This window comes from Trachypithecus francoisi, unplaced genomic scaffold, assembly GCF_009764315.1.
Source record: "Trachypithecus francoisi isolate TF-2019V2 unplaced genomic scaffold, Tfra_2.0 Lachesis_group1, whole genome shotgun sequence".
In the NCBI taxonomy this organism is placed as follows: domain Eukaryota; kingdom Metazoa; phylum Chordata; class Mammalia; order Primates; family Cercopithecidae; genus Trachypithecus; species Trachypithecus francoisi.
The window spans coordinates 166,832,508-166,857,189 of record NW_022681454.1 but is presented as its reverse complement, the minus strand read 5'-3'; the positions used below and the strand labels follow the sequence as shown (position 1 = coordinate 166,857,189).

At 38.4% G+C, this 24,682-nt stretch overlaps 1 protein-coding gene across 4 annotated transcripts in view; it reads right to left on the bottom strand.

The window, feature by feature from the left end:
* Positions 1–24,682, bottom strand: part of GALNT7 (polypeptide N-acetylgalactosaminyltransferase 7) — a 150,988-nt gene that overhangs the window by 61,098 nt on the left and 65,208 nt on the right. For all 4 annotated transcript variants that reach the window (XM_033215699.1, XM_033215698.1, XM_033215701.1 and 1 more), the window contains exon 2: positions 13,120–13,580. In XM_033215699.1, coding sequence (XP_033071590.1) covers positions 13,120–13,580 — 461 coding nt within the window. The remainder of the gene's footprint in view (positions 1–13,119; positions 13,581–24,682) is intronic.

The following is a 24,682-nucleotide window of genomic DNA, read 5'->3' as shown; positions in this document are numbered from 1 at the left end:
TTGCCTCATTCAACCTTGTTTTGTTTTAATGCTGATGAGAAAAAAAAAAAAAAAACTGATGCAACTGCCTGGGTGGAGTCTGCACACCCTTCCCTTGTCTGCATGGGTTTTCTCTGGATATACATCCCCAAGCTGTGCCCACTAGGTGAAATGCTGTGTCTACATAGCCCAGGGTGAATGAGTATGGGTGTGTGTGAGTTCACCTGTAATGGGATGGCGTCCTGACCAGCGAGGGTGCCCATATTGTGTTTTCAGCTGCCAAAATTGGCTCTGGCTACACACCACCCTAAACTGGGATGAGTGGATAGCAAATTATATGAATAAATACAAATTACTATAAAATAAAAATGTGTAATGTAGACAATAATTATACAGACGCAGGACAATAAGTGATGTGGGACAGAAGCACTCAGCAAGCTCCCCACGTTTGTTATTGCTTGTTTTTGAACTGCATGTTGGTGCAAGGTACTCCTGACAATTTTCGCTTTGTAAATGTTTACTTGTTGATTAAATTCACCACCACTATGACCACCATCACTCATGGGTTCACCAAAAATTGAGTAAATCATCATCTTACTTGTTTTTATTAATCTTTCTTAAAATGTATGTATACTTCACATTTATTTTAATATTTAATATTACAAGTAGTTTGGTCCTTACTTAGACGTTTGGTGATACTTTTGTGACCAGAAATATGCCATAGGAACTTGACTCTTATATATGTTGTAAGGCAGAATAACAAACATAAAAAGGCATACTCATTTCTACTTGCCAACATAATTTCACAATGCTCTGGATTCTGTGATGACATACAGCTCTGTAAAAAATACTTTAAAGACAAAAAAAATAAAACACATGGTCCCACCACAATGTTGGCCTCAGTCACTACATTTCTTAAATGATCCTAGTCCTTGCCTTTTCCTACACATAAAATAACATTTGACAAAATTAATGATTATACCTCTATAATCTATCACCAGATATACTCTTACACTGAAACTTAGATATAATTTTACACATATTAAATCTTCACCACCTACATGTAAACTATAAACTAAAATACTGGCTTAAAGCAGCCTGACAGAATTGCTTCTGGGTTATAAACCTCAGTCTATAGTCCTTAGTAAGACTTCCAAATATAACTAACTTTAATTGTTTAAAAACTTCAGTTTTTTTTCCTTCAGTCAACAATATCGATTTGCCTATGGTAAAATTAGCTTCATTGTACGTCCTCTCTCTGAACCTATAGAAGACACTGAGCAAGGACTCGTAGTATTGTTATGTGCTTTGCCTTTGTATAATTCATTCTGGCACTTGATGGTATGTAACTACAATATTTATAAGTGAATTTCTTATAATAGTCCTGGTAAGTATATTGTAAAATTATCATCGAAGGTTAATAAAATAAGCATTGTTGATATTTTTCTTGTTGCTTCAAATAATTTCCCCCCAAGGTATTAGCAATTCTTCTAATTAAAAATACAAGAAATGGACTGGGCATAGTGGTTCATGCCTGTAATCCCAGGCACTTTGGGAGGCTGAGGTGGGAGGATCACCTGAGGTCAAGAGTTCAAGACCAGCCTGGTCAACATGGCAAAACCCCATCTCTGCTAAAAATACAAGAATTAGCTGGGGGGGGGGGGTGGGCGCCTGGGATCCCAGCTACTGGAGAGGATGCGGTGGTAAAATCGCTTGAACCCAGGAGGCAGAGGTTGCAGTGAGCTCAGATCGTGCCACTGCATTCCAGCCTGGGCGACAGAAGGATACACACTCTCTCAAAAACAAAACAAAACAAAAAACAAAACTAAGAAATGGAAATAAGAAATAAGGGGGATAATTCAAGAGGAGAATTAGTTTAATAACTTAGAATAAAGTTTGGACAAATATACACCAAATTCTGAGACGCCCTCAGTGGCTACCAACTGGCCGAAAGGTAGAACTAGAGAAATAGCAGGATTGAATATTTTCTCTTGTATAGTGCAAAAAGGGTGGCTCCCTCCACTCCACTCCTGGTATTTTTTATTTAAAAAAAAAAAGAAAGAAAAAAGGGAGGAGGGGGAAGAGAGAAAGAGTTATAAATGCATCTGTGAATGATTACTGTACTACCAGCAACAATATTCAGATCTGCCATGATGGAGCCTGTGAACCTTCATGTAACCCTCCACTAATCTAATAACTATCTTCATCTTACTTAGGACAAAGTCCTCCTATCTATTTGTCCCATTCCATCAATCTGTTCCAATTCTTCCCCCAATCCTATAAATGCATCTCTGTTATTTTCATTGTGTCACTCCCTCCTCCCACAACATTACCTCAATTAACCCTTTACGGCAGTGATTTTTAATCAGGGGTGATTTTGCCCTCCAGGGGGCATGTGGCAACATCTGGAGAACTGGTTGCACAACTAGGGAGGTGGAAGCAGGTGTATGTGTTCCTGACATCCAGTGGGTAGATGCCACAGATGCTGCTAAACATCCTACAATGTACAGGACAGAGAATTGTCAACAAAGAATTATCTGGCCCAAATGTCAAGTGCCGAGATTGTGAAACCCTGTCTTAGGAAGCAGGAAAAAATTCTGCAATAATGACACACTAAATCTTTGCCTTTTACCTTTTTCTAACTCTCCCTGTAAAAAAAATCAATGTCCTGTAGCAAACTGAAACACAACCTCTTGGCTGTTAGCATCCCTAACAAGGCAATGGGTGTATATGCCAGCATTTGAGTCCCAGGATATCCATCTTCGACTTATATGACCTGCAAGTGTTCTACTACTCTGAGGCTCACTTTCATCACCCAAAAGTATAGTGAAATTGAAAATATACTATCTCAGTATGGTTATAAGCATAGAAGATAGTATATTCAAAAACTCAGCATACTGCTAGACATATAGATGTAACACAGGGACAGTGATGCTGCTGATCCTTACCGTCACTGACTAAGCCCCCCTCTCCCAACCCCATCTCCATCAGCTGCTGCAACAGAGAGATAAGAAAAGCAGCAGTCACAGCAACAGAGTTAATTATGTGGAAGTGGAAGGCACGGTTTAGACCTCATTTGAAGTGACTGAGAAGTATTCCTGAAAACCATATAAAGAAGTGTAAATAAGTACACTAGGGCTGAATCCTGCTTTTCTGGGCCACTCTACATCTCTTGGTGCACCCCCTTAGCACACTGTTAATTCCAACCCTTCCGGTCATCAGCCTCAACATCTGGCATATGACCCTGGAGCCAGAGACTAGTACCACAGTGACAGAAGATGTGAGGCCAAGAACCAACCAAACAAACTCTAGTCTAGGTTACATTATTGTCTGCCCAGAAGATAGGATAGATTCTTCTTTGTATTTGATTTAAATAAGAATACCCAAGCCTGCTTTCTTAAGTAGTTGTGTTTACACAGACTTCAACAGAAGCTTTCAAAAGAGTTTCTCTGTCCTCCTTTAATGCCCCTTCCCCAACTCAATCTCACTGGGAGAAGAAATCAGCCTTAAATATCTTCCTTGGACGCGGACCTACTCCAACAGGCCTGAAGCTTACCATGTGTGGACTCTGGAGGGAGCTCCTACCTCACAAAAGATGAAGTACATCCTTCTACTGAAGACTACAATGCTTTCCTTTAAAGTGCCAGTTGTGAATCTCCAGGGTCTTAGGAATGCAGAGTTTAGATTCTCAAATCTTTCTCTAGAGCCCTTATCATGGTTTTGGTTTGCTCAATGGGCCTTTCTATTCTGGAGAAGGCATGGATATTTTCCATTTGATTAAAATGGCAGTGTTCATTCTAAAATAAGTCACCGGGCTATTAAAAATGTGATTTTTCTCCTACACAATAGCTACATTTTGAAGAGTGGAATCTCCCCTAGGATTCAGTGAAGAGGGAAGCAAAGCAACAGGTCATTTCCCGGTGACAGACTAAAAGTTTACTGAATGTAATTAAACTATATTATTTATATAATTTTAACTCATGTAATTAGCTTGGCTTTGGTGTTAAGCCATTTTTCCTTCTTAGCACTTTCAACTTATATCTTGCAAAAATGATGAAAGACTAAATCTATTTATGATACACCAAGTGCACCTTTTACATATTCAGCTTAAAATGAACACAGATAATTAACATATTTATAAGTGCATTCAAGAAGTTATATAACAATTATTCAACCATTATTCATATTACTACTTCTACAATCCTTTCTGAAGAAACAAAACTGGTGTTTATGATCCTGCTTTACAGCTCTCTCCAATGACTTGTCTTAACAATTCCTATAGATTAAGGAGTTGAAGTCAATTTTAAACTCTGAATGAGAGGAAGGAAGCCTCCCCTCATTGCCTCTAACCTGGTTCAACTACTTTTAAAGATTGCCTTCTCTCCAGCACAGGTCCTTTTACTGGATATTCCAGAGGTAAAGATCTACATGTGTAAATGTAAAAAGGGTGAAGTCATCTGGAGTTTTATAGCCAACTATGGCAAAAGTGAGTCCTGGCTCTAAACTGGGCCAAGTTTCTCCTTATTGTGGCCATATGTAACTCCTTGCTGTCTATTGAGAGTGGTCTATTTTTTTAAAATGGTTGCTCTGCTTCTAGAATAAATGGAGAGGTAGGGGATATTCCTTCTATATAAATGTTGGTTTATGCTTGGATTACCAGCTAGACAGTGTCATGTAAATTATTAATCTCAAATATAGAAAATATCTCCCATTCTTCCTTTTATATTATGGCTATATTATGCAAAGCACTACTCATAGCATAGCCCTAAGCCCAGCAGTCTGACTATGCCTGCCTTTTAGATGCAATTACAGGCATTTCTGTCTTGTATATGTAGTCCTAGTAAACTCTCTGTTTTGCAAGATTATGCAAAAGAAAGAAAGAGAGAGAGAGAGAGAGAGAGAGAAAGAAAGAAAGAAAGAAAGAAAGAAAGAAAGAAAGAGAGAAAGAAAGAAGAGAAAGAGCAATAAGACTTAAAAAAATAGGGGAAGGAAGGAGGGAGGGAGGGAGGGAAGGAAAGAAGGAAGGAAGGAAGGAAAGGAAGGAAGGAAGGAAGGAAGGAAGGAAGGAAGGAAGGACGGACGGACGGACGGACAATAAGACTGAAAAAAAAAATAGGGATAGGAGCAGACCACACAAAACTTAAGGAACTTTGGGACCAGAGCCCTAAGGAAACCAAAACCAATCAGCACAGTTAAAATTGCCACGAATTTTTGCATTTCGTATCACAGTTCATCTTTTGCAAACTTAACACCCATAGGCTTGTGTTTTCCTTTTTGTAGGTCTTTGGAGACATTCATTTTTAATACAGAGCAATTTCACCAAAATTAAAAGTATAATCCAAGGATAGCCTTCTTCATCAATCAATTTCCTTCTCAGTTTCTTTGGATGCACGTGCAGCTTCTTCAGACAGCTAAATATAGCGGCAAGTAGAGTGAGTGGGTCTTAAAGCCAATAAACTTCCCATTTCTTTCACTAAAGAAAAACACTTCTGCAGAAGACAATTTTTGTCCCCTTAAGGTCTTCATAAATAATTTTTATGGCTATCTCTTTAGCTGTGAGAAACCTTATTCCTGATCACTTCTAAACATTACTATGCGAGAGGAAATCTATGAACCACAAAGACTTACACGCTGAATTGATATAATTTCCCTATTTACCAAATGCACAGGAGTCAATATGCATCAAAGAAACACATATTGTAGTAGACAGACTGTATGTAATGGTTCTGGAATAGTCTGAGCTAAATTACCACAGGTGACCATGCTGACCCACTGCGGGAAAGGGGCGTGTGTTCCGCGATCCACACTGCACTCTAGCACATCTGGGTCTATTGGCACAGGCTGTCTTTTGGAAGGAACTGATAACCTTTTGGCAGAGAACAATGACTAAATACTTTGAAAAGACTGTTAGCTCAAACACTGAGATACTCTAGGAGGAAAGGGTGCAAAAAACATCTCTTAATCTCTGTGTTAGTGTTTCCCATGTGCAAACGACTTATTCTGAAGAGAAAAAAAGAGTCAAGGTTTTCCTGAAATTGTCTGTCACTGGGGTGGGAGGTTATGGGATATCTAGTGGTTCCACCACAAATATTTTTCAAACTAGTCTCCAGGAAACTTATTCTAAATTCATAGTTGGGGGTAGAGGGCTGTGAAAATATAATAAATGCAATGTGAGTTTATAACTTTTTATCAGGCATACTTTGTGATTTGTAACATTGGTGGCAGAGCTAGAGGGATGAAGGAGGGAAATGAAGATAAATCCTCTGTCAATAGAGCAACCTGGACAAGAACCAGAGAGTGGGAAGGCTCTCATCAACCAAATGAGGTCTGGGAGCAGAAGGACGTTTCCACCAAGGGAAGGGAGCCATCTAGAACCTATCAAGGGTAAGAAGGCACTTCAGGGAGAAAGGGATTCAAGACTGCTGCTACTCTGCTAACGGAGGTTTAGAGAAACAAATTACCTCAATTTCCAGTTTTTGTAGCCTCACTGAAATAAATACAGTACCTCCCTAAACTGCTGTGGAAATGGGAGTAATGTAAGTTAACTCCTGTTTTTTAAAATAATTTCAGTTTGTCTAAATATGTCTGTTGTTAGCCAGAACCTTAAACAAGTATCAACTTGAGAAAATTCTAACACGCAATGTATATATGTTTTTGTGTTTATATGTGTGTGAAGACGAAAAATAGGCATCAGAACACAAGGACTTATTTTAAAGTAAATCTGGAAAAACCCTGAATTCACAAAGTACCCTAGTTTCCAAGAGTCAAAATTTTCGGCCAGTAAGCAACTTGGGTCATCTGAAACTACTTTCAAATGTGTTTTCTGAACATGAGACCTAAAGTTGCCAAACTGTAGTCTGAAAAACGCAATATATTTTGGGCAATCTATGTAAAAAAAAAGGATTGTGTGTGAAAAATTGTTATCAATTACTTTGGATGGTCAGATAGAGCCACCACATATTCCAAAAACAGAAACTAGGGCAAAGTACAAATACCTCTGCATAAACATGATTCATAAATGTATGTGTATATATGATTTCTATATATTCTAAATATTTGTCTTAACGTTTTATGAGCAGCTTTAAGGTTTTAGCTCTAGCTGAAATTTATGGATAAGTAAAAACAAATTAAAAGGAAAGCTATAGTATTCCAACTAAATCAATGTTTTAAAAATAGTGACCATTTTATAAATTATAGCAATACGTTCTAAATAGCTTGGTAGATATTAAAGAGAACCTTTAACATGGATAGAGAAGAAAACCTCACAAACACAATTCATGTTAGGTAAAATTACAGTATAAGAATCAATATGTATTTTGGACTCAGGTAAGAGGAGAATTATCTGGCATATAAGGCATGAGTGTAAATGTAAAATATATTTTAAAAAAATATTTCCCATAGACAAGCTTAAGAAAGATATTAACAATCTTACTAACATGTGCATAGCTCTTAGAATTTTCAAAGCACTTTTACATCTATCATCTCACTTTATAATTGCATCTAAGATAGCTTTCTACAAAACAGAAATGCAAAAGGTGTGTAGGTGGGAGAAAAGGTTAAATATTAGAAGCAAATGAATTCATTCAATAAGTCAAAACATTTAATTCACTTGTTTGAATCAAAATACCTCTGATTGTCTGCTTTGCTGGGCAGAAAAAAAGGATAAGAATAATTTCCAAGTGTTTGCGTCAGCAGTTCACAGTAAAAGGAAATAAAATCCCAAACTTTATCAGAAGAAAATCTAATGTATCTACAAATAGAACTTTCTACTTCTTCCCATAAACAGGCTCCTCATCCTGACTGGCTCTGCATGAATTCATCTAAACCAGGGGGCAGAACAGTTCAGGTAAATGAGTTTTGGGCAGAGTGGTTTGTTCTATCCTAACCAGCAGCCTCTTTCTGTTAATGGCATCACTCCTCTTTGTGTTACTGAGCTTCAAAGCCTTGGATTTATCTTTGATTTCCCCTTCCACTCCATCACCTCCCAAAGCCTACTGCTTCTAACTCTTTTGTTCTCTTACATTGAATCTCCTTTTTCTGGTTCTATAACCTCCACTGGAGTTCCCACTCGAATGCCACTAACGCTCTAACAAGTCTCCACTCCCTAATCTAACACCTCTACTAGTTTGAAATCCCCAAAGTTCTCTTTATAAACCTTCAATGGGTCTTCCCAAATACCAGATTCAATGTAGGCTCTGTGAATGGCATGTAGTCTTCCAATGCCCTACCATCTTCCCAGCTGTATTTCTCTCCACATAGCTCCAGATCCAAGGAAACTGGATCCATGAACTACGTGTTCATGTCTTCTACTACATGTTCATGTGCCCTCTTCCTAAAGACACCCTACGCATCCTTCAGGGTCTTCCCTAGTATTCCCCTCAACTATCATTTTCTTTTCTTTTTCTTTTTTTTTTTTTTTTGAGATGGGCTCTTACTCTATCAGTCAGGCTGGAGTGCAGTGGCGTGATCTCGGCTCACTGCAACCTCTGCCTCCTGGGCTCAAGGTATCCTCTCACCTCAGCCTCCCAAGTAGATGGGACCACAGGGATGCACCACCATGCCCAGCTGGTTTTTTTTGTATTTTTGGTAGACACAGTGTTTTACCATGTTGCCCAGGCTGGTCTTGAACTCCTGGACTCATGCGATCAGCCCACCTCGGCCTCCCAAAGTGCTGGGACTACAGGCATGAGCCACCATGCCTGGCAAAGTATCCTTTTCTGACTCCCCTGTAACTTGACCTCTCACTCTTCTGAATCACATTATTAAAAGACCTTTCTAATGGTTCTTACATTCTGCCTTACATTATAGCATTCTTTCCTTTGATACTGAGCCCCTTGAAGGCAGGGACAGTGCATTACATATTAGAGATACTCAATATCTGTTGAACTGTGAAGAAAATTGTATTTGTATTTTATAGAAAAAAAGTGTGAAGGCAGGTGAAGTCATTCTTGGCTCAAGTCTTTAAAAAAGAAGTAGGCCTCCAGTTCACTCAAAAGAGTGTTACTCACCCTTTTAACAAGCAATCAACAGCCAATAAATTACTCAGTCAGTGAATGTAATTCAAAGCTATCACATACAGAAGTGTGAGTCATGCCAGCAGCTGGACACGTCCCTCCTGCTTCTAGGGAAGAGAACATTCATCTACAAAGACTACAGAACAGCCACAAGAACGAACAAGCTAACCACAGTGCCAGATGTCACAGCTGGACAAACAGCCCAAGCCTGGTCTCTAAGCTATGCAGGTGCCTCATTTCTATGACAGACAGAGGCAGGAGAACAAGGCTGTTAGGGCCTGCGTTCTGAAGCGGCAAAAAGCCAGCCACAGCAAGCCAGCTTCTGAGGCGCTCCAAGCACATTCCCCACGAGGGATGAGGATGAGGAACGGTGGTGCATCCTCATGTGCACAATATGGATGTACGATATGTTTTCAATATGTTGCCAGTAAAAGCAGACAAGTGCTAATATGCATATTAGGTAATATGCAACTCTTAGGCGATTTTTATTCATGATTGGTTTTTATTTTAGAGAAAAATTCCAAAGATTGTCCACATTCTAAAGTATAAATAATTTTACTTAGAAAATTATGTTATACTCTGCACTGAATTGTAAGTGTTCAAAAAGGAATGAAGTCTGTCTCATTTTTTTTTTTTTAAGTGTGAGACAGAATCCAGTTTAAAAAATAATTTGGATTCAGTTTAAAAAAGTTTCTGGGATTTATTATATTTGGGCATTTTGAAATATTAAAAATGACTTTTATCACTAGTATAGGATTTCAAAGAGAGGCTTAGGAGCATTTACTAAAATAGATTTGGGCCTTTTAATTTTATTGGAGACATAATATTTACAGAAATAATACACAAAAACATGCAATGTCCTGTTTCTAGGCACTGTTCCAGTAGTGCCAGAGGAAAGAACATGGGACACAACTGGCTATGCAAGGCATGGAAGAAGGAAAGAAAGGAGACAGGAAGGAAACTGTGGGGTGGAAGGAGGACTCAGAGATGCGAGGTTCCCATGGAAATCAGTGTGTCTGAAATTTTTAAAGGAGATGAAGGCTTTAGCATCATGGAAGGTACTAGTGGAAGCAAGAGGATGTAGATAAGGCAATGTGTGACATTCATATTTTCCAAAAAGCAACAGAGCCTATCAAAGGTAAATAGTAACTGAAAACATCTGAATGTTGACAACAAGGTAATGAAGAAAATACCATGGCAGTAAAAACAGCTAATAATACTTAGGTTTCTAACCAGCAGGCTAATAAAAGACTTTTTGTAGTCAATTATGTCATTTAACTCTAATGCTAATCCTGAGAGATTGGTATTGTTAGATCTGTCTTAAGGTTTAGGTAACTGAGGGTTAGAGAGGATAAGTAACTGGTCAGAGATTTCACATCTAGTGATGGCATTAAGGTTTGAACCCTGGCTGATTTCATTCATACATTCATTCATTCTCGACAGATATTTACCAACTGGGTACTACTACTGAGTTCCTACTTGTCAGCTACTAGGCTTACAAATAGGCATGGTTCTTGCTCTTAGGAACTTATCTAATGAGAAAGACAGCCAATAAACAGTTTAATAAGCCAATATCTAATTATAAAATTTGATAAATACCATGAACAAAATGGCTAAAGAGAAGTAATAGAGAATAAAGTGGGGCCTTAGCAAATAAGACAGCATGGTTAGAGAAGTGCAAGTGAGCCTAAAGGCTGGGAAGAAGCCAGCCAGTCACGGGAAGAAAGGCAAGCATTCGTGGAGGACGGAAAAGCATATGCAGAGGACCTGAGACAGGCCAGCACAGCTGGAGTACGTGGGCAAGAAGTATAGTAGCAAGAAGAGGTCTGCAAGGTGGATAAGGGCCACAGCATGGGGGCTGCTGCACGTTAGGAGTTTGGGTTTTAAGTGCAATGGGAAGGCACAGAATGGTTTTAGATTTGGGTTTCTAAAAGACCACACTGATTTGTGTCTCAATAATAAGATAGTAAGAGGCAAGAGTAGAAATGGAAAGACCAGTAAGGAGACTTCTGCAGGATTCCAGGAGAGACAATGGTTGCATGGCCTCAGGTGGAGGCAGATGAGAGGAAAGAAGCGGACCTCAGAAGTGATCTGGGCTGCATTTTGGTGGTAGAACCAAGGGGCCTTGCTGATGGACTGGATGTAAGGGGTTAAGGGAGGGAGGCGCAGAGGATGTCTCTAAATCCTGTGCCCTGTTTTAAGCCTTGTACATCGTTTAATTTTCTTAATGTATCTCTTATATTGAAAAGTTAGCTATATTTATATTGGTGTTTTAAGTGACATATTTTTAAATAAACAGTTCAAGTGCTAAAATCTCTGTTTCCAAACTGCTAAGCTAACCCTCTGACTGTAACATCTGTACTGAGGTACACTACTTAGAGAGAGATATATACCTCAGGTGTGCAGTGATGGAAATGAAGGGGCTTTCACATCAAACCACCTAGGGGTGACTTGGAGTTTTGCCATTCTTCTGGGTAAATGCAAAGAAGTCACAACTCTGTCTGAGCCTCAGACTTCACACACTCAGGTAAGGGCTCTCTCACAGTTTGGTTGTGAGAATTCAGTAACTTATACTAAGTCCCGGCCTGCAGCAGAAAGTCTCCCTTCCCTTCTCCCCCATTACAGTGATGAGAATGCCACCAATCATTTTGCAAAGCACCTGTGTAACCAAGATGAGGGATCTGACTGAGTGCTACACTGAAGATAACTGAGACACACTCTAGATGAGGGGCTCTAGATCCTGTTAGGGGTCCTAAAGGGTCCTCATATGGCAGCTCTAACTCTTTAACAGCCATCTTTATCTCCTAAGACCGCCAGATAAAACACAGAACCCCCAGTTAAAACTGGATTTCTGGGAAATCCAATTTAAAAAAAATTTTAAGTATGTCCCATGCAATATTTGGAACATATACTAAAATTTTCACCGTTTATCTGAAATTCAAATTTAATTGGGCATCTTGTATTTTTATTTGCTAAATCTGACAATGCTATCTGTGACTAGGCAAGTCTCTACTGGGAATAAATTACTCCAAGATTCTGCCTTCACAGCCCCTGGAGATGCTCTGACTCTTCTCTGTATAAGAGGTTGTATCTCTCACCATCACCCTGCTGCACTTCCACTCCTATTTTCTTTGCACATTTCACTCATCTCTTCTCACTTTTACCAATAAAGGTACAGGAATACTCAAAGTCCATTGAATGGCATTGTATCAGACACAGGATTTTACTTAGCGGTCATAAAGAATGCTGGTGAGCAGGTGTATGTGTATGTGTGTGAGTGTGTGTGTGTACATGATATGTGTATGTGAATAGGTATGGGGGTGTGAGCACCTGCTGTATTAACCTTTTAAAAATTAAGATGATGCTAACAGTACGTCATCAGGAATACATTCTGAGTGTTTTCTAATAGCAGTGAATTAAATTTCCAACTACATTCATGAAAGCTATGTAGATCCTATAGTAGTAGAACCAGTTATTGAATAAACTGAAAGAGAAAAGTTTTGAGTTCATTCAGTAATCACTATCCATCAAAGTTAAAAGCTGAAAATCTTTCATTTAAAAATCATACTACGTGAAAAGAATTGGAAATCTTAGGTCACAGTTTTATTTATCTGAGTGTTCCTTTTGCTGATAGTCAAGTGTTTCAATTCCCAGTTTCAGTACTGAGGAAAAAAACTGAAGGAAACATAAATCTAGTTCATTATGCGAGATACCCAGAACACTGTTACTGTTTGCTATTGTTCTACAACAAGATAAGGCACTTGCTCCAGAATGAAAATCAACAAATCAAGGAAGTATTTAATAATGTAGTTGACTTACATCCTGGTGCAAGCTCATTTTCTCACTGTGGACTGGTAACAAAAAATCATAGACCAGTGCCAGTCTGGGGACCATAGTTTGAACAGCACTGATGTAGAGGGCCCTGGAATTTTATACAGCCTACCTTCAATACAATGGCATAAATGTAGGGACCGCCTCCTTCTGACCATTTTGCTATTCAAAGATCCTCTTATTTCCTTGAAATAAAGGCATCAATAATTTCTCCATTCTAACAATCTAACTAAACCTAAAAACCTATGAAAACAACAGCTGCCCCATTGTTAGAAAGAAGAGGATGTGTGCTTACTCTTCTTGGCGTAAGTCATTGACGCTGCGGTCCAGTGAGATCATGTCACTTGCCACCATGTTAAATCCAAACTCTTTAATGCTGGCTTGAATTGCATGTTTGAATTCTGGTCCCAAAACCAATGGCTTGGCTTTCTCTCCAGGGCCACCAACCACTCCAGGAGGCTCAGGTTCTTTGGGTTCAAAGTTACCGAGGATCCCTGGGCGAAGCACAGGATCACGGTAGGTGAATGTCTGTGGCTTAAATGTGAGATACTGCCTCTGCATGATATCTTTCTGGGAATCTCCTCCAGCATGGTGCTCTTGTTCATTTTTGGCCTTGTTTTTTCTTCTAATAGACTCTAAGTCCACTTCTACTCCTTCAACATGAGGCCATGGTACCACAGGTTTGAATCTGTCCTCCCCAGGAGCTAGTCCATTGCCGCCTCGGTTGGGCATGGGGTCATTGACATCTCTGTCTTCCTATACAAAAGGGAGGGGATATACAATGAATATATGAAGGCAAACCACCACAGTAGAGTTCATGAGACCAATTTTCAGGTTTAAAAAAAGGCTGAGGCAACAATAAAACAGTTTGGAAAACAAGCAGGACATTAATCAGGACTTCCCATTAGAAGATAGCTTTCAGAGTAGAGAGGAAATACCAAGAAATAGGCTATCTCCTCACCTTACTATTTCAAAATTAATGAAAGGATGCATTTTTACTTCTCCCTTTACAAACCTACCTCTCTATCAAAGGCCCCTTAATAAAGCATATTTTTAAGGGTTTAGAGCAAAGAAGTTCTAGAATCTTTGATTAAAACAGATGCTTAATAGGTCATGTTTATACAGTATGTGGTTTTCCCAGTTGGCCCGTGTGTGATAAATATAACCTTTTGTCGGTAGTACAACCATATGGTGGCAGTGGTATTAGATGGATGTCACTGTCAGCAGGCTGGCTCAGTGCCCCAAATGGCTGAGGAACAAGGCGGCGATATGCAGAGTCCCAATTTGGTATTTTTTACTCATTGAGAGTTTATCTGAATTCAGAAGTATAAAAAAAGCTAATATCTGTAACTAAGTCAGCTTGGGCTTTTAAACCACTCCCCCATACCTAGTTTGCCCCATTCCAGAAGCAGCATGGGTCAAAACAGATTCTTTGTACAAGGATATTCATTCACAGTAAAGGGTGCCTCTCTTTTCTGTTTGGACCGTCTTCATCACCTATGCAGATCTTCCAGTCAGATATGATCAGTGCTTTTGCTTCTGCCAGTACCATTCTTTGCACAAGACACTGTTTCTCAACATTGGCATCACCTTGACGGCTTTGAAAAATGCCAATGTCTGTGTCTTACCCTCAGACATTGTGATTTAATTGGTCTAAGCATTTCGATTTTTAAAAGCACTCCTGGTGATTTTAATATACATATAAGCCTGAGAATCACTGGCTTAATGGGAGGGCTGCTCATTATAATTAGACAAGAGGATTATAGAGGACGCAGCTGGGAAAGAGGCAAGGTGCACACAGAACAATTGCAAAATAGGCTGATGGGTCTGCCACTTCCCTCCACACTAAGACTGTGTGATTCCCCTACAGATAGAATTAGCTACAGATAGATTCCCCTACAGTCATAGTATTAGCATCACCCGACCAAAATCTTTCTACAGGTTTAGAGCTACCTTGAAAAGTAAAGTTTACTAGTTTGCCTCAAAAAATACAAAAGTAAGTCTCTAAGTATGATGTTGATGTGTAGGTGCTCTCTATTAGTAGTTTATGTAGAGGCAAAAATCTTTATAGAAAGTCAGTTATTTCAGATGTGAAGTTAGTAGTTAAGGGATGGCAAAGACTTGATTTTCAAAAGTTCAAAAATAGGCATGCAAAGCTAAATTCAAAACATCCAAAAGGGCATGTAATGAAAAGCAAGCTTTCCTGCCTTTCCTTCTGCAGAGGTGATTACAGCTACCAACTTATTGTGAACTTTTCTAGAGATGTGATATGCATGTATAAACATACATGTGTATATATAACAAGATAATTTTTTTTGAAGACGGGACATAGATTTTAACTAACTCATTAAAAAAGGAACCTGTAAGATATTACAACTGGTTCAAAAAGAAATCCAAAGGACAAACATAAATATCAAGGATATTGCAAAGAATTTACAAATTGATGCACATCTAGTTAAACTGGTCACTCTGCGTAGGGCAATAATCAACTGCATTCCACCAGAACAACTTGCATTTCAATGGACAAGAGTCTTTTGCATCACTCTCAGTTTTCTGTAATTTCCAGGACTGTAAAATAGGAAAGGGTGAGATAAGTTGGAAAGTTGAGTTAGACAGTCATCTTTTGGGACCATTTCAAAGTTTTTCACAAGTTCTCCCCTAAACAGAAAAGGCAACACAGCCTGATTGTATAAATGTGATGCCTTTGTTCAGGTATGTGTGGTACAGGGTTGAGAAAGCCGCTGGATCATCCTTCTGATTGTCACATATCAGGGTCTTAGCTTGAGCCTAATCTTTGAGCCCTACTAAGGGTCAGAGTAAGTGAGTAGAAGGCTGTTTTGCTGGAAATCATATTCAAGATGGACTGAAGATTCTCTTGGGAATTAACTAAGTAAAGTATAAGGCAAGCATGACTGTAAGAGAGAAGCAAGGGGTGATTCTGATGATGGAAAAAGTGTTTGTTTCTCCAATTTATCTCCTGGCTCCTTCCAAAATTATACTTACTTATGTTAGTGTTGTAAGTAAATTAATATAGAGATATCATTATAAAATGTTGTAACAAACTGGTTCCAAGTTGTTGATGCTGAAACAAGTATAACACAAAAAGGAGAAAGACATTCTCCTCCACTTTGGTTTTTCCTATCACAGGCTCAAGAGAATTGGTAAACAGGGAGGTAAGGAAATGTTATTAAATACGTAAGAGTAGTTGGGCCGGGTGCGGTGGCTCAAGCCTGTAATTCCAGCACTTTGGGAGGCCGAGACGGGCGGATCACGAGGTCAGGAGATCGAGACCATCCTGGCTAACACGGTGAAACCCCGTCTCCACTAAAAATACAAAAAAACTAGCCGGGCGAGGTGGTGGGCGCCTGTAGTCCCAGCTACTCGGGAGGCTGAGGCAGGAGAATGGCGTAAACCCGGGAGGCGGAGCTTGCAGTGAGCTGAGATCTGGCCACTGCACTCCAGTTCGGGCGACAGAGCGAGACTCCGCCTCAAAAAAAAAAAAGAGTAGTTTGAACAGCTCATACGATGTCAGCATCCAGAAGCCATAGCATCCACTAAGTTACCTAATGTTCCATACAGAGGAAATTGAATATTAGAAGAATATAGAATATGATAACATGAAATCAAATTGTGAAATACATGCTATAGTCTAGGTTGGCCTATGCTAATACCAAAATTGCAAATTTAAATATTTTTCAAATTCAACTATTTCAATGAGAGAAATTTTAATGGATTAAAAATTCATGTTTATTTTCCTCCAAAAGCTGTTTTTTTTTTTTTTTGACTTAATGGTTCTTTGTCTATTGGTGTTCTTCAGGGTTCTGTTATTAGTCTATTTGTCACTCCATCCTCATGCTGGGTTATTTCATTCTCTTCCAAGCTCAATGACCAGTTTTATAGTGATCACTGCTACATCCATTTCCCCAGCCCATATCACCTTTCTGAACTCTAAACCTCATAGGCAACTGCTTCCTGAACATTTCTATTCATCTCTCTCTAGTAGCTAAATGTAACATACCAAAAACTGAACCTATCATTCACCTCACATCACAAGCCTGTTTCACTGACTGTCTCCTTACTTCAGGGACTGAAACCACCATTCACTCAACTGATGAAATCCAAAACCTGCAGTCATCCTCAACTTCTTATTCTCTTTTATCTACCCTTCTGACATCCAATTAATCATAAATTCCTGTCAATTCTATCATCTGCGTAGAGCCTCCATCTGGCCACTTCTTTCTATCATCCTCACTGCTGCTGCCTTAATTCAGGCACCCTCACCTCTGAACAAGATTACAATAGGAATAATAGTGATGATGGTAAACACTGTGTCCTAAGTGCTTCACATATATTAACTTAATGAATCCCATGAGTTAGGTACTATGATTGCCTATTGTCTATTTTATAGACAGGACATCTGACAGGGAAGTTACCCAAGATTAGAATCAGTATGTAGCAGAGTCAAAATTTCAATCCAAATAGTCTGGCTCAAGAGTCCATACTCTTAACCACTATGACCTAGTGCTTCTCACCCTGACACATGTACTTCCTACACAGCAGCCACAGGGACTTTTCTAAAATTCATATATCAACATGTTTCTTTCCCTGCTTACAATATTCCAGCAGTAGCCCACTGCCCTCTGGAGAATATACACTCCTCAACGGGGTTGGCAAGGCTTTTGAGCTCTAGATTGCATTTATGAAATGTCTCCATCACTATCCATGAGAGAGGAGTCAGCTAACTTTTTCTTCAAAGGGTTAAGTAGTAAACATGTTTGGCTTTGCAGACCACAGGGTCTCTGTGGTAATTATTCAAGTCTGCCTCTGTAGTGTGGGAGCAGCAATAGACAATATGTAAATGAATGGGTATGGTTGTGTTCCAGTAACCCTGAATTTAGAGACACAGGTGTTGGGCTGGATTTGGCCCCCCAATCCCTGCACTAGACTGTAAGTTCTGTGAGTGCACAGGCTATGTCCATCGTACACACCACTGCATCCCCAGTGCTTATCCTGGCACATAATTCCTCAATAAATACTCACTGAATAAACGAATGAATCCTAAAAGTTCTGCTTTGGAGGTAAGACAGACTCTGAAAAGAAAAGCAGAGATAAAGAATGGAAAATACAAGATGGGAGAGCAGGGCTTAGATCAGATAGACCTGTACTGGCAATACCTTATGAATTCACCAAGAACATAACTCTGTATTCCCTCCACAGCACTGTACTTTTAATAATGCTATATAATAGCACCAGAAGAACTGAATTTGCTCACTTCTCAAAGGCTGCATGTCATTAAATCTGAAGGCAAAACCAAATACAAGAATTGTCTGTCTAACCCCAAGTCAACTAAGAATAATCACATCAAATCTTAATTATATGATTCGAACAATGGCTATAAAGTGGTGTAATACTTTACTCCCGAGGAGGAAAGCTACATACTCCTTCTGTCTAAGAGTGAATGAGAATCAGTAGATGCCTCTGTGACTCACTGATACTATAGTACCTTCGTAAACACCAGCTGATACACTCTACAGTCCAAACCAATGAATCACTGTTAAACAGAAATGGAAAAGAGGATGAGTAGATAATTTTCCAAGATCAGTATGTTCATAAAGGTGGAAATGCAAATGGGCTGAAAAATAGAATCACTTATCACTGGATGGTAATATGGATTACCAGAAGTAAGGTCAGGGCAGTCTTACAACTTACAAAGTGCCCCTTCTTACCTCCAAATCCTGCTTATACGTAATGTTTTTCCAAGATGGCCATGCCTTGGTAGAGATAATATAAATCCAAAGGGATTTAGAAAAATGGTCTTTAGAGCAAATGACAGTAACTTAGGCTTGCTTGAATTTGAAATTGTAGGTGAAGCCTAGAAAACTAAGCTTTTAATGATGAGCTTATGCAGTCACACGATCTCTTGAGAAATGACTTAGCTTTAGGAAAGGGCCACTGCTTGAACGAGATGCACACTATTTGGTTATCATTCTTCATGAGCCACAGAATTTAAAGGCATAACAAGCCAAACTTCATTCAGTGATTTTTAACTCTCTTGATCAAAAACACCTTTCATCAGAAAAATCCTATCAGCATCCTTTCTCTGGCTGCACTTACCTAAAAGGAGCAGAAGGTATGGGCACAGAAAGCAGAGAGGGAGGTGGTAAAAATAAATAAGCTCCAGAAATTCAGAGGGAACAAGGCGTGCTAGTAGGCTGGGGCTCCCCAGACTCTCACCAACATGTGGCAAGATGTGGGTGGGAATGTGGGGTGCACCAGCCTCAGGACCCTTCTTTCTCTCTGCTTAGTTACAGCTGGATGGACTAGACATTTCTTGCTGACTGAAGACCTCCATGTCTTGCTCCTTTCAGAGCACTGAGCGATGACTGCATTGGGAGCTGTAGCCCTGCTGGGCATGGTGAAGGAATTTGTCTGTGCTTAATCAGGGCTTAAAATGGATAAGCCCAAGATTAAACAGAGACCTTACCAGTCCTTGAATATCTAGAATGTCATCCATACAGGAAAAGACCCATTTCCAAGTATATTTTAATATCCCTAAACTAAAAGGAGATGGAAGGCCACTTTCCAATGGCAATGCCTCTGTTAGCAACTACGGCAGAACTGAAAATGGATAAAGTATGCTTTCAGGTAACTTTATGGAAATATAAAACTTCTACATAAGCTGTGGGTGGCTTAAAGTATGACATTCTGGTAAAAATTATCTCCTCAAAGAAATAGACTCGCTTAGAGGAATTCCTATTCCTTGTCTTTATTTTTTTTTTTTTTCCTTTCTTTAAGTATCAGGCCAAGATATAAACCAAAGGGCAACAAAATAGAGAAAATAGTAGAGTTGACATCATAATGCTCCACTAAAAGAAATCCAGGTCAGCAACTCTAATACTGTATATTAAACTTAAGCAGGGTAACCAGGCTGAGTACTATACAGTAAACCAGTTCGTCCCAAACTTACTTTACAGATTGAAACACTGGTACTCTTGACAATGGAGTGCAGCCTATTAAGTAACAGTTAATAGTTATATATTTTATTTTTATCTCAAGACTTCTGATATACTATGGCAACTGCAGTTACAAGTGGGTAAGTCTGTGATGCAGTTTTAGCCACCTACTGGGAAGATTTTATCAGGTTTCTAAGGGGGCATTTTGAGCCAATTAGATGCCACCCCCTTTAACCAAATAAGCAAAATATATAATACAGTATATAATATTACAGATCTATCCTGTACTATAGTGAAGAATACTGAAATAAATAAGTATCTTCCTAGGCTGCAGGGATCCATGATTGTGCCACTGCACTCCAGCCTGGGGACCACAGCTGTGACCCTGTTTCAAAAACAAAGGTATCTTCTTAAAAAGTTGTCTATATCACATTTTTGAACACCTAGTCATCTGAATAAAAGAAAGATTTCCATTATAATAAGAGCCTCCCAATAAATCTCACAATTTTGCAACTTGTTAACTAATCTTAGGATTTTTATGCATACCATTTGGAATTCTTAAAAGAAGTCCCCATCTGTATCAACATAATAATTTTCTAAAGATCTCTGTGCATTCTGTACAGTAACTGTGATCAACTACACAACATCTAGACGGGGTAAGTTTTAAGTCTTGGGCTCTTTTCCCCCAGTTTTAATGCAATTTCTCCCACATCATTAGGATAATTTCATGATTTGCCTGACTTAACAGGAAAATTAAATGTACCAAAAACACTACAGGCTCATTAGAAAAATACCAACTATTTCTTTTCATTTTTTTTTTTTTTAATAGAGATTGGGTCCCAGTTTGTTGCCCAGGCTGGTCTTGAACTACTGGGCTCAAGCGATCCTCCTACCTCGGCCTCCCAAAGTGCTAGGATTACAGGGGGTGAACTACTGTGCCTGGCTAATCAACTATTTTTTGTCATCTCTTTGAGTTATTGAAGATAACCTCATATGAATGTTATCCAAAACCATCTATACATTCTGATGCCTGCTCCAAGCATCCAGTGCAATTCCCTGGCTTCTGGAGACAGAATTCCCTTTTTAAACAGAAGACAAAGCATGCACAGCCATCCCCCTGTTTCTAACCCCCCACAGAGCTTCTTCCTCCAGGTGAAAGATGGGAAGCTAGATCTCAATGTGAAAAACTTTGAACCGTAGCATTTAAAAATCACTGAAGAAGCCAATCAAGGGTTAAACAGGTTTGTTCCCACCAGACTGATTTCGATTTAGTATATAAAAAATATTGACACATCAGTCCCATATGTTCTGTCTTTGGACGATAATTATGCACTGATGATATGCCCAGTCTTGGTGTTGCCCGGGCGCGGTGGTGCATGTCTATAATCTCAGCACTTTGGGAGGCCAAGGCGAGCAGATCACCTGAGGTCAGGAGTTCAAGATCAGCCTGACCAACATGGAGAAAGCCTATCTCTACTAAAAATACAAAATTAGCCGGGCATGGTGGCGCATGCCTGTAATCCCAGCTACTCGGGAGGCCTAGGCAGGAGAATCTCTTGAACTCAGGAGGTGGAGGTTGTGGTGAGCTGAGATCGCGCCATTGCACTCCAGCCTGGACAACAAGAGCAAAACTCCATCACAAAAAAAAAACCAAAAAAATTAGCCAGTGTCCAATTTCCATCGTCATCTCTATTTCAAGTAGATACACGAATAAGTATTTGACATTTAATCTCAGAGCATTGGACATTGTGAGTGAATATACTTTTTGGTGGGGAGGCACCTCTTCACTCAGGCTTTAGGAAAATTGCTCTTCAACTGACAAGAAATACTATCTTTATTTTACCAGAACCCAATCTTAATGGACAAGTATAACTTTATTTAGATGATATAAATTTATTTAAAGTGTTTCAGAGATAAGAGGCTATATTAAGAAGAAAAACTTCAGAAATAAAAAACCTTCTAAGTCATAAGTTTGATCTTTTGGAACTCTATATTATTCCAGTGATTAGGTATAGTTTTAAAGTGGTTTTGGCAGTGATATTAGTAAATATGGGTAACAAATTCATTATATTTACTCAGAAGTATATAGTACAATTTTGAACAAAATTTAGTTCATTCAAACTAAAGTAGATGATCAAATTTACTAAAGTTATGCTAAATTTACTTTTAAAGAACCATAACAATGCACTGCATATTTTAAAGGCATCAGGGTAAATTACAAAATAAAAACTTTCAATTCTCAACATATAAGTTAAAATTATTACTGGAAAAAGGGAGACTTCATACAAAACCCTTCTTTGTGTTAACACTATAATGTCTAATGTTCTATTTTGTAAACGTGAATTTACCATTAAGCACACAGTAGTTCACACCAGCACATTTAAACTCAGGAACCAACTCCTGGGAAACTCTGCCCTCCTCCTATGGTCCTGGGTCCTGTTTTGTTTGTTTGGTTGGTTTTGTTTTGTTTACACAAATGCACTTTTTGCTTTCATACCTGTGAATATTTCTAACATTGCACTTCTGTATTGCCTTAGTATCTGTTTGTATGTTTCTCCCCAATCAGACTGAGGGCTCTTTGAGGACAGATAGTGTGTATTATTTATCTGTGTGTCCCGAGTACCTAGTAGACAGCAGGTACTCACTGCATGGTTTGTTCATGGATGAGTAAATGGAGAACATCGAGGTGTGGCTCGTCTATTACCCTGCTGGAATATAAACTGATTTGGGGTCTATTATCTTATGCCACTGCTTGGCTTGGTTTAAGCTAGCATTTTGGGAATCCAAATGAGATAAGTGAAAACATTATTTCCCTACAAATCTAAAATTTGAATAATCCTTTTTTTAGTTTCTTCTCTTCCTCAGATTTGGATAAATCATGTTGGCACTTCATGGAAAATGAGTACTTTATTTAACATGAAAAAGTAAATCTGCTGATGTTAGTCTTAGTTCTCTTGGCCAATTTATCTTGCAAACAGTTTCCTGCTAAATCAGGTCAGAAAAACATGAGTTAATACTCAAGTGGGAATAAATTTTAAAAACAAGCAAGTAATTACAGGACCAAAATACAGGTTAATTTTTGCAACAGAAAAATAAACAACAAATTGATTATCGTTTTATAAAAAAAAAACTTTTATTCTTAAGACTGTTTAATTGGAGCAGATCAAAGTTATCATTGTAAACAATTAAGAAGTCTATGTAACACACGAAATTTGAAAATATTTACGAAATCTATGTAAGTTCTATCTTTCAGAGACCTTATAAAAATTCATGCTTTGGCTCATAAACTGAATCATAAATATGCATCACAGGTTTAAAAAAAATTTCTTATTGTGAATATTTAATATTAACTCTAGCTGATTTGAACTGAACTTGAAAAAAATTAAACATCAATATTAAATAGTCAATATATCGTGTTGTAGTATATTTCAAAAGGTGATAAAACTGTATTTGTCAAAGTTTATGCCATCATTTCAGTGGTAAGAGCACGTATGTCACGACAGGCCTATAAATACAAGGCACACGAATGCCACTGAAAAGCCCATCTCCCACAGGTAGTAAAAGGCTGATAATAATACTTTTTAGAAATAATAAAAGGATCTAGTAGATTTTAACTCTTCATGTTTAGGAGCTAAGCAATTCCTGAATTTTAAAAAGAAAGCTCCTAAGTAGCATTTTTATTCTAAAGATGAGATATCATAAATTACACAAAATATTTTAATAAAAGAGTCAATATTTTACAAGAAATATCTTACCACATTATTCCTACAAAATGACCTGTCTAAAAATAAGAAAGGTATTGGGAAAGTGAAGAGAAAAAAAAAATGAAAGCAAAGTAACGAAAGAAAGATTTAAAATAAAATTTGTGAGAAATTTTAAACACATGAATAACTTATGTATGCATATATATTATGTATGCACATGGAGAGAGGAAATATACATTTAAAAACCAAATGGCTTAGTAGGATAAGAAATAAGAAATTAACCCTGCTAAATAGACCCTTCAAAAGAACAACCATAGCATTTCATCAGGTAGAGAAAGGGGAACTGCTTAAAAGCTGAACTGATTGAAAATGAGGTCACATCTGCTCCTCTTCTGCCCACTCACATAATGTTTTGGAATGAACTTTCATTTTGTGCCAATCAACCCTACTTTAGTACTTAGAAGAGCTAAGACTCTCTCTTTTCTTGATCCTCTTTAAAATATTTTAAAATAGCATTGCCAATAACAATCCGTGGAGACCACACTGTTAACACTTTTTTTTTTTTTTTAATTCCAGGGAAGTACTTATTTAGTCCTATCCTTTGATTCTTGTTTCCAATATAAGCACATTTTATAATCTAATACCAGCCAAAGCCAAGCAAACAGTTTAATTCTTAATCCTCCTTCACATCTGGCAAACCCAGTGAAACCACATAATGATTTCCAAATCTTCCTAAAAACCTTATAGGAAATTAAAGTCACCAACAGAATCATCAATAATTCTTATGACACTAAGAAAAACATTTTACTGAGTGAGAGCAGAATGAGGTCAAATGTGGCATTTGTGTTGGGAGAGAATGTTTGTTATATCTTTTGAAAGGCAAAAAAGCAATGTCCTATTATCCCTCTAGGGGAGAAACTCGAGAATGAATATAGCACTGCCACATGAAATGTTACTACTTTCTGCAGCTGGAAATGCATAAAACGGCTCTTCCTCCACTGCATCCCTGCTTTGCCCTGAAGCACGGCTTACATAACAGCTCATAAAAAAAGTATTGCAATGTGTTGCTTTACAACACATACATTATGATTGGTATATGATAACCTTCTCCCGGAAATCTGAAAAAATAACCACCCCAGGGAAAAAAATACCTCAAAGCTTTCAGGGCAGATGCATCATTTTAAAGCCTGGAACAACATTT